Source organism: Rhinopithecus bieti, unplaced genomic scaffold (genome assembly GCF_001698545.2).
Source record: "Rhinopithecus bieti isolate Rb0 unplaced genomic scaffold, ASM169854v2 scaffold_57210, whole genome shotgun sequence".
In the NCBI taxonomy this organism is placed as follows: Eukaryota; Metazoa; Chordata; class Mammalia; order Primates; family Cercopithecidae; genus Rhinopithecus; species Rhinopithecus bieti.
In genome coordinates, this window is record NW_016823439.1 from 1192177 (window position 1) to 1202535 (window position 10359).

At 41.1% G+C, this 10359-nt stretch overlaps 2 protein-coding genes across 2 annotated transcripts in view; one reads left to right on the forward strand and one right to left on the reverse strand.

Annotated features, from left to right (window-relative positions):
* The window catches only part of SKA2 (spindle and kinetochore associated complex subunit 2), a 43102-nt gene extending 38924 nt beyond the window's left edge, over positions 1-4178 (reverse strand). The window contains exon 1 of the mRNA XM_017861587.1: positions 4027-4178. Within this exon, the coding sequence (XP_017717076.1) occupies positions 4027-4059 (33 nt within the window). The 5' untranslated portion in view covers positions 4060-4178. The remainder of the gene's footprint in view (positions 1-4026) is intronic.
* A 216-nt stretch (positions 4179-4394) lies between these two features.
* The window catches only part of PRR11 (proline rich 11), a 46848-nt gene continuing 40883 nt past the window's right edge, over positions 4395-10359 (forward strand). Inside the window, exon 1 of the mRNA XM_017861586.1 lies at positions 4395-4701. The gene's annotated coding sequence lies outside the window, so the exon portion shown is untranslated. The remainder of the gene's footprint in view (positions 4702-10359) is intronic.

Here is a 10359-nt window from a genome sequence, read left to right on the forward strand (position 1 = left end):
TGCATCCTGCTTTCAGATGCTTTGACAATACTATTGCACTGCTAGCTGTAAAGTACAGTAGTGCAATAAAGTCAGAGCATTCGTTAGCAGTAATAAGTAGGAAAGGAACACAAAAGCATCTTGCATCAGTTGAAGCTTCAGTGTGAAAAGAATTTAAAGTAGGGTTGCCATTTTGGACAGAAAAACATCCAAAACCAAAAAACATTTATATCAATGTTTTTTAAAAAAAGGATAAGACGTAAATATCAAAGTGATGTTGCTTATTGATGACTAATATACAAATTAACATTCAAACAGAAACATGCATAGATGTAGAAAGGAATTTTGTAAATATGCCCTAAGCCTTAATAGTAATTAGAATGGGTATTGTTAATACTTGAGGATTGTTATTAACAAAACCAATTATAATTACTACTAAGACAAAGTTGTGAAAAATATTTTTGTTCTCTGCAGAGATGTTGGTTAGCTCCTTCTTCAAGGCAATTTACTGATTAACCACCACATAAAACAAGCCCTTTGAATACAAGTATCAAAGAAAACAAATGAAAAGTAAAATAATAAATTTCTCAATCTCTACATAATCTATCACTCTGGAATCTAAACCACTATACAAAGAAAACACAAAAGCACTTACCATCTTACAGCTTTGTATCTCGAGTTTACTAAGGGCTATTATAACAACAGAAGGGAATCAATGTGCTGTAAATAGAACATTAACTCTATCTAACTGAATACTATCCAAGGGGATTTCAAAATTTCAGTGAACTCCTGAAATCTTAAATATAGGCAGAAAGCATCTCCATTTCCTTCAAACTTACAAATATCAAAGAGAAAATAATGATAGGGGGAGGTGGGACTGAGATTTAAGTAACAAGTTTCCTTAATTCCAAGCTAATTAACATTCTAACTTTTTTAACGGATAAGAACCCAATCAGAAGTCAGATGTAAACCCAGAAACAGAAATAGTATCATAGTGTCACACTGCATTACCTTTTGTGTACAGTCACTAGTAGTACCACGAAAGAACGAAGCTAAACAAATCCCACCCTATCACTAAGTGAAGGGGGAAAAGTCAGAAAACAAAGATTGCCCTACAATAAGCTTATTCCCCCATTAGTAATGCTGATTGATGCAAAAATATATTTTCATTATTTTCACCAACCTCACTTTAAACAATCCAGTTCAACTACTTAGTAGGATTGAGCCTACTAAGGAAATGGATTCACACAAAGGACAGCTGAAATATAAGTGTCTTGGTGTCAAATCCTGGGCCACATAACTAAAATATTAGAATATTTAACGCTGGTAGCCAAGTTTCAGGTTTTAAAGACAATTGTTTAAAAGATAAGTGTTTAACTTTCTGAATTGGAAGTTGTTACAAACAAGAAAAATATTAAAAAAATTTAAGGTATCAACAAAATTAGGATAAACACTTTCTTTTCAAATTAAATATTATGCATTCTCTTTTCACAAATTAAATAGTCAATGCTAGTTCCTTGACAAATCATTTATTTAACTGATGTAAAACCAACAATCAGAAGATAGCACAGGAAATCATTTACGCTTAAAACCTTATAAAATAAACTGGTCCACAAGTATAACATTTTTTTCTAGAAGTGCATGGTAAATCTGAAGATGAGATGCACTGTCTTTTAAAGCAATATAAAGCAGTAATAATTAAAGCCATGATAAAAAATTCATTTCTAAACCCTAATAATTATGGAAACAAACTAATAACCTGAAAGGGAAAAAAAAAAGCTACCACTAATTTACTTGCAAGGATGGAAGAAAGGAAAAAACCCTCATTTCTTTGTTTCCTGTCTTCAAATATAATTTAAATACTACCTCATCATTCAAACAATATCTAAAAGTTTAAATGTCTGGCTACCTTACAATTTTCTAAAACCTACTTTTTCAAAATGTTTACTTCATCATTGTTCACTTAAAAGAGAATTTGTTCAATCTAAAGAAGTCCTGTGAGAACACTGACTCTATTGCAAAACCAGACAAGTTTAAAATTAAAAACAGCCAACTTGAGAAGCAAACAACCTGTTAAAAGCAGAATTAGCATCATTTAGCAGAAATGAATTATGAATTTAAGCAGAAATATCTGTATCAGTAGGGAAGAATTCAGAATGGGAGAAGGGCAAGATAGTCTTAACATTTAAGCCTGTTGACAGAATCAAATTACAATGCTTAACATTTTGTTTTAAAAGACAATGATAAAATAATAAAACTTAGAACTAAAAGTTCATTATTACAGGTTTGAAAATCTGCAGGAAATTATTCCTTCTTCCCTCCCATTTCTCCCTACACTTCTCCAATCCCATACACACTGCACAAAGAAAATTTAAACACAAAATGCTGAAAGTAATTGAAAGCCTTCAAATTAAATTTGTATATGAGAGGCACTCCAATTCATGTGCACATCAGAAGAAAATAAGATATATCAAGGCCTGTTTTTCTGGGGTGGGAATGGGGGGTGGGTGGTTTCTTCCAGGATCACTACCCATCCTTTCCAAGGAAGAAGTTAGAGGCCCAAGATTCAGCTTGGAGAAAGCAGGGCAGGCACAAATACCTAAGCAGTAATGCCAGGGAATGGCGTGGGAAGGAGGCACGGATTACAGACGAAGAAATAAGTTTTTTACTTTTTTTAAACTTAATCTTTTTTTTTTTTTTTTGAGACGGAGTCTTACTCTGTCGCCAGGCCAGAGTACAGTGACGCGATCTCGGCTCAATGCAACCTCCGTCTCCCAGGTTGAAGCAATCCTCCTGCCTCAGCCTCCCGAGTAGCTGGGACTACCGGCGCGTGCCACCACACCCAGCTAATTTTTGTATTTTTAGTATAGACGGAGTTTCACCATGTTGGCCAGGAGAGTCTCGATCTCTTGACCTCATGATCCGCCCGCCTCGGCTTCCCAAAGTGCTGGGATTAGAGGCATGAGCCACTGCGCCCGGCCAATCTTATTTAACAGACAAGCAAACAAACAAAAAAAGACAGGAGCTCAGTGGCAGGCGCTTCCTCCAAAGTCCAGGTTTTTAAGGAAAGCAGCCCAACCTGGAAAAAAAAAAAAAGAAAAAAGAAAAAAAAGATAATGCTGGACGAAAAGGGCTGAAGACATAACAAGGGAACTAAGAGGAAAAAAGCGCGGGCGATCAAGCTGGTAATCTAAGGATGGGAGGGAGGGAATAAAGAGAACAAGTGAAGGACGGATCCTTAAAGAAAACTAGAAGGACAGCCCCTCAGCTGGGCGCCCCCGAGCAGGCCGAATAGGCCAGCAACAACGGGAGTACTTTGCGATTCTTCGCCCCCATTCTCTACTTTCACAGATGAATGAAAGTGCACAACTCAAGAGCAGGATGCCTTTCCTGTCTCAATCCCGCCCGCGCTCCAGGAGAGGAGCTCGTGGTTCCGATCCCCTTCGCTCACACCTCTTCCCTCACCGAAGGTTTGCCACCCCCGGACCAAAAAGAAATGGGTCTAGATGCTTCCTTGGCCGTTAGGAAGTTGTGCATACAAGTCTAGCATCCTTTCTCAGACTTTCTCGGCCAGCCTTTTAAAACGTGGGCGGGTCGGCCCTACAGGGATTTCTCCTCGCCCCCGTCTGTTTATTCCCCACCCCACCCTCCGTTCCCCTTTCTTGGAGTGTGAACCACCCCTCCCTTCTTGGGACGCTTAGGGACCGTTCCATTCACATCTTTTTTGGTACAAACACAGAATGCGGTCTGCACTGGGCGCAGTTCCGTAAGGGGTGTAAAGATGAGGGCAAGGAACAAGGAATTCCAAAGGCCCTGCACCCTCAGCATCTCCCGCCATTTCCCTGACGAGTTTCCCGGATGTAACCCCTTCCCCGCGGCGGTTTAGACACCAGACGGTGGCGGCTCCCTTTGGTGCAGGAGGAGGGAACTCGACTCTGGTCCAGCCTCCGCCGCCTGGAGTTTCCGGCGACTTCAAATTGTGCCCCACTTTCGAGGCCGTGGGGGAAAAATAAACTACCCAGTAGATCTCCTTCACTTTGCACTCACCATCAGTTCCAGCTTATCGACCTCCGCCTCCATGTTGAATAGTTGACATTCCTCAGACCGCGGCGGCGCTTAAGCCGCAAGCCGTACTAGCACGGAGGGCCTCCATTGGACAGCTGTCACTCAACGTCTCGCACCCATTGGTTCCTCCGTTCCACCGGCTCCCGCCCATTGGCGACTGGGTAACGCCCCTCTGCATGAGACACATTTTCCTGTTGGGCAAGGACACAAAACGCCGCAGGAGGATTGGCTGCTGTGCACATTTTTTTTTCCATTGGCTGCCCCCTGCTCTCTACTTTCAATTTTATAGTTAGGGCTCTGCAGAGAAGAGCTTGAGATTGGTGCAATCGGAAGAAGAGCCAACCAATCACACCAGAGCTTCCACCGACGGCAGAGGGGACGTAACACACCTTCTTTCCCCTCCTGCTTTCCTTCCCCTTCTCTCCCGCCTTCACCTTATTCATACCAGAAGCGCCTCAGCTCTGATTGGCTGGAGCTCTGTGCTCTCTCAGCCAATCACAAGCCGGGCTGTGCTCCTATGCTATCTAAAGAGCGAATCGTGCAGAGACCGTGTCTACGATTGGTCTCTCCCTGACAAGGATTTAATTTTGAATTTTTTTTTATGGCGTGGGAGAGGCCACAGCCCGGACTCCATCGACTGCCCCGGCTCTTAGACTAGTAAGTGCGGGAACGATTATGTCTTTGTTATCTGAGCTCGCGTCTTGAGTAGCTGGGCTTGTTGCTGCTTGTGTGTTTTTATGGTTTAAGGAGGGGGAGACCTTGGCTGGACACGAAGGGGAAATGGGAAGTGTAGGTTTGGGGCTGGGGAGGAAGTGCTCGGCCTGGCTTCATCTTAACCATACTTCTATTTAATTAACACTTAGCAAGATATGTTTTGGAGCAAAGCATATGCCTTTTGAATATTTCTTTACATATTTGCTGCTCAGTGTAAGTCCACAGATCAGCGGCATCCGCATCTCTTGGTTGCTTGTTACAAATGTAAATTATCGGGCCCCAGCCAAATTTACTAAATCAGAATATACATTTTGACAAGATTTCCCTCAGTGATTTCTATGCACATTAAAGTTTAAGTTGGTACATTTCTTGACTGGGAATATTACTATGTTACTTGATATTGTCCGGCATTCTGTTAGTGTCCATTTTAAATGTGTGTCCTGTTTACTGAGTGCCTAATGCTGTGTGGGATGAGACTTTAGGGAACTGCAGTCTATTTGGAGAAACAAGACAGGAACAAAAAAAGCAATGCTAAAAACAAAAAAACAGAAAACAAAACAAACAAAAACAGCATAAAACATAAAATTTTTAAAAAGCAAGTACCCAGAAATAGTGCTATGGGTGTTCAAGAAGTATCAGTTGAACTGGTAATGGAAATTAAGTAATTGAAGGCTATTTGTGGAGGAGCGCAAGAGACCTCCATAAAAATGTGTTTTAGGAAGATGGCAATGAAATGCAACAGCCACTTCCATTGCTGCCACAGCTTTGAAAGTTCCCCAGAACAAAGAACTTTCCTTTTTTTTTTCTTTTTTTGTGACGAAGTCTCACTCTGTCGCCCAGGCTGGAGTGCAGTGGCGCAATCTCGGCCCACTGCAACCTCCGCCTCCCGGGTCCAAGCGATTCTCCTGCCTCAGCCTCCTGAGTAGCTGGGACTACAGGCGCCCGCCACCACGCCTGGCTAATTTTTGTATTTTTAGTAGAGACAGGGTTTCACCCTGTTGGCCAGGATGGTCTTGATTTCCTCGTGATCCACCCGCCTCGGCCTCCCAAAGTGCTGGGATTACAGGCGTGAGCCACCACGCCCGGCCGCAAACAACTTTTCATATCATTGGGAGGAGTTGTAACAGAAGCAGCAGTGCCAACTCCTGCAAAAGACTGTAATTCTTACTGTATTATTTACTGCATCTTCCTATTGGAAAATAGCTTTAGACCCATCTTTTAGCCATATGAAGATGTGGTATGATATGAAGAAATAAAAACCTCCCTAACCAAGAGAATTTGACAATATTAGAACATATTCCTTAACTAAAGTAACACTTGCTAACTAACACTTAGCAGGAATGCTTCTTTTCATTCTTTACTGAATGAAACATTATTTAGCTCCTGCTGTATTCAAAATGCTGGGAAAACAGTCCAGCAGGATGACTGACATACAAGCAAAAATTACAATGAAATGTAATAAATTGTATAATAAAGGTGTGTATAAAGTGCTATAGAAGTGCAAAAGAGATGACATTTCAGCCAGTATAAATTCTGTAAGGTGGCTGGGCACGGTGCCTCACACCTGTAATCCCAGCACTCTGGGAGGACAAAGCGGGCGGATCACTTGAGGTAAGGAGTTCAAGACCAGCCTGGCCAATATGGCAAAATCTCACGTCTACTAAAAATACAAAACTTAGCCAGGTGTGGTGGCACGCCCCTGTAATCCCAGCTACTCAAGAGGCTGAGGCAGGATAATCGCTTGAACCCAGGAGGCGGAGGTGGCATTGAGCCGAGATCAAGCTACTGCACTCCAGCCCAGGTGACAGAGCAAGACTCTGTCCCCCCCAAAAAAAAAAATCCAGAAGGACAAAGATTATGTTGGTATTGTTCAAGATTGTATGCCAGCACCTAGCATAGTACTTGGTGGATTACAAACTCAACTAATATCTATAAGATAAAGTAACGGAATCTTGAAGGATAGGTATAAGTTGACTTGGAGGAGGATACTCCAAACAGAAGGAAAGGCTGATAGAAAGAAACAGAAAGTATTTGGTGTTTAGTATACCTGTAAGTACTAACCGATAGTCACTAGAAGAGATGAAGGCTCTAATGGCAGAGGGCCATTACAGGTAAGTTGTGAAAAGCTTTGAAAGGCGTGCTAAGGAATTTAATTTTGTGTGTAAAGGAACCTTCAAATACTTTTAAGCAAGGGAATATCTAGATCTCATTTTGTTTTAAAGTATCAGCTCTGGTAACAATGTGGAAAATGAACTGGCAAGCAGAAAGACTGAAGGCAGGAGAATCATTGAAGGAACACTCAGACAAACCCAAACTAAGACACATTCTCCAAAACGACTGACTTGGACTCTTCAAAATTATAAATATGAAGAAGCAAATACATAAATAAGAAAAGCTGGAGAATTGTTATGAATTAAAGGGAACTAAAGAGATACTAGATACTACAGCTAAATGTGTTGTGGAACCAGGGTGGGAGAATCTCTAAGGGATAATGAGACAACTGGGGCAATCCTAATATGGGCTGTTTATTAGATCATATAATAACAAGGTTAAATTTCCTGACTGTGATTGTGGTTTTGTCAGAAAATTTCCATGTTTATGTTAGAAAACAAAAGCTAAAATATCTAAGAGTAAAGTATCATGATGTCTGCAACTAAATCTATTCAATCAAAACCTTAAAAAATTTATGTATGTATATATCTGTACATACATACAGAAAGAGTGTGTGTACAAAGGCGGCAATTGACAATTGGTAAATCTAGGTGAATTGTATATGAGTGCTTATTATACTATTGTAAATTTTTTATTTCCTGAAAGCTTGAAATTTTCTAAATAAAACAGTAAAGGAAAATAGACAATAGTGAAAGACAAAAATGGTGAAGGCAACTGAAGTTAGAGAACAGAAAGGAGGGGATGGTAAGGAGAAGAGACAGGGTAAATTAATCAGAGAAACATCTCTGATTCATACTCACATTGGCTCACACCCAGGTGTGGCATGCACCCAGCGTAGTGGCATGATCTTGGCTCACTGCAACCTCCACCTCCTGGGTTCAAGTGATTCTTCTGCCTCAGCCTCCGGAGCAGCTGGGATTATGGCACACTCCACCACGCCTGGCTAATTTTTGTATTTTCAGTAGAGTCAGGGTTTTACCCTGTTGGTCAGGCTGGTCTCAAACTCCTGACCTCAGATGATCTACCCACCTCAGTCTCCCAAAGTGCTGGGATTACAGGTGTGAGGCATTGCGCCCAGCCTCCCACACCCTCATTTTTTTTTATAAGCCTTTACTCCAATAGGAGCTCCATTGTCTCTGCAGTCTTTTCACCCTCCTGGCTATGTCTTTTCTATTTCTTTCTCTACCCACTCCTTATACATGGTGTTTCTTAAAGTTTGGTAGTCAGATCACAGATCTTTTCACTCCACATATTTCTCTGGGTAATTTCACCCATTTCTAGTGTTATTATTTTCTCTAGCCATCTATACACTTATGAGTGCAGTATTTCTCTAGTATCTTTCCCCTGAACTTCTGACTTTGAACATAGAACACAAACAGTTAGATGTCTTTAGATACCCTACTGTCACTCCTATAATCAGGTCCTTATCCCCTACACAGTTGCAATAGGTTTGTAAGTGGACTTTTTGCCTTCAGTCATGGTCCCATAAATCCAACTTCCACAATGCTGCCAAACCGTTCTTTCTAAAGAGCAAATATGAGCATGACAGTTATCTGCTTAAAATCCATTATTGTTTCTGATGTCTTGGTCCTTATCTACCCTCCAGCTTCATCACTCATTGCTCCCTGACAAAACTTTATGTTGCAGGATACGCTTTAGTCACACTGAGTCTTGTCTGAAAACCCTGACATACCTTTCTGTGAAATGTTTCCATGTTATTCCCTCTGATGGGATGACTCCTTCCCAGGCCCACCTTAACCTAGCCCCTTCATCAAAGCTCAGCTTAGGCAAAACCTTTTCCAAAAACCTCAACCCTTATAGGAGAATTATGTGCCCTTGCTTTATTTCTCCATTAATATCATATACATATCCCATCATAACCCATACCATATTGTATACCTGTTTACTTTCTGCTTACCCATCTCTCCCCACTATAAACTCTTGGAGAGCAGGAATGTGTCTTATTCATCTTCATAGCGAGTTATCACTATATGTTGTTGAATTAAACTTCTGTATTTTAAAAAATCTGATATAGTAATCTCAAGCAGCAAAAAAAAAAAAAAAAAGAATCAAGGAATAATAATGGTAACAATAAAACTTATTGCCTGCCAGGCACTGTAAATACTTTACATGATTTACTCATGTACTCCTCAAAACTCTGAAGCAAGTTCCTATTAATATTATTATTTCACAGGGAAGGAAACTGACGCAGAAAGACTAAGAATCTCTTGAAGGTCATAAATAATAACTTACGAGAGTATAGTAGAGCCATGATTTGAACCTATGCAGTATAACTCCCTGGTCCTCATCCTTAACCTCTACAGTATAATTTCTCTTGTTTTTTGTTTGTTTGGTTTTGGTTTTGGTTTGGGGTTTTTTTTTAAGACTGAGCCTCATTCTAATTTTTATATTTTTAGTAGAAACGGGGTTTCACTGTGTTGGCCAGGCTGGTCTCGAACTCGACCTCAAGTGATCCGCCAGCCTCGGCCTCCCAAAGTGCTGGGATTACAGGCGTGAGCCACCATGCCCGGCCTATAATATGTCCTTTATTATTGTTTGATTTGTTATCAAGAGCTCCAGATGTACCAGTTTTCTGGTTCCTTAGCCTAGAAATCTTTTCTTAATGAAAGAGGATGTAAGTAAAAATGAGAGTAATTTCTAGAGATCATAGAATTATTTAGGATATTTATGGGGTTTTTTTCTTCTTTTTTTTTTTTTTGAAAACAGTTTCTGGCTCTGTCTTCCAGGCTGGAGTACAGTGGCACAGTCATGGGTCACTGCAGCCTCAAACTCCTGTGCTCACGTGAGCCTCCCGCCTCAGCCTTCAGAGTGGCTAGGACTATAGGTGGGCCACCATCCCAGGCTTTTTCTTTTTTTTTTGTCATAGAGTTGGGACTCTCACTATGTTGCCCGGAGTGGTCTCAAACTCCTGGGCTAAAGGGATCCTCCCACCTCCACCTCAGCCTCCCAAAGTGCAGGGGATTACAGGCATGAACCTCCACCCTTGGCCTATATGTTTATGTTTCTAATGGTTTTTCAGATTATTTGAGAAAGCAGTGTAAGAAAAAAATTAGTTTAAAAAATACATAGGTCAGGCACTGTGGCTCATGCCTGTAATCCTAGTACTTTGGGAGGCTTAGGCAGGTGATCACCTGAGGTCAGGAGTTCAAGACCAGCTGGGCCAACATGGTAAAACCCCATCTCTACTAAAAATACAAAAATTAGCAACCCCATCTCTACTAAAATACAAAATTAGCTGGGCGTGGTAGTGTGTGCCTGTAGTCCCAGCTACTTGGGAGACTGAAGCAGGTGAATCACTTGAACTTAGGAGACAGATGTTGCAGTGAGCTGAGATCATGCCATTGCACTCCAGGCTGGCCAGGCAACAGAGACTCTGTTTCAAAAAAAAACCCACACACACACACAAAA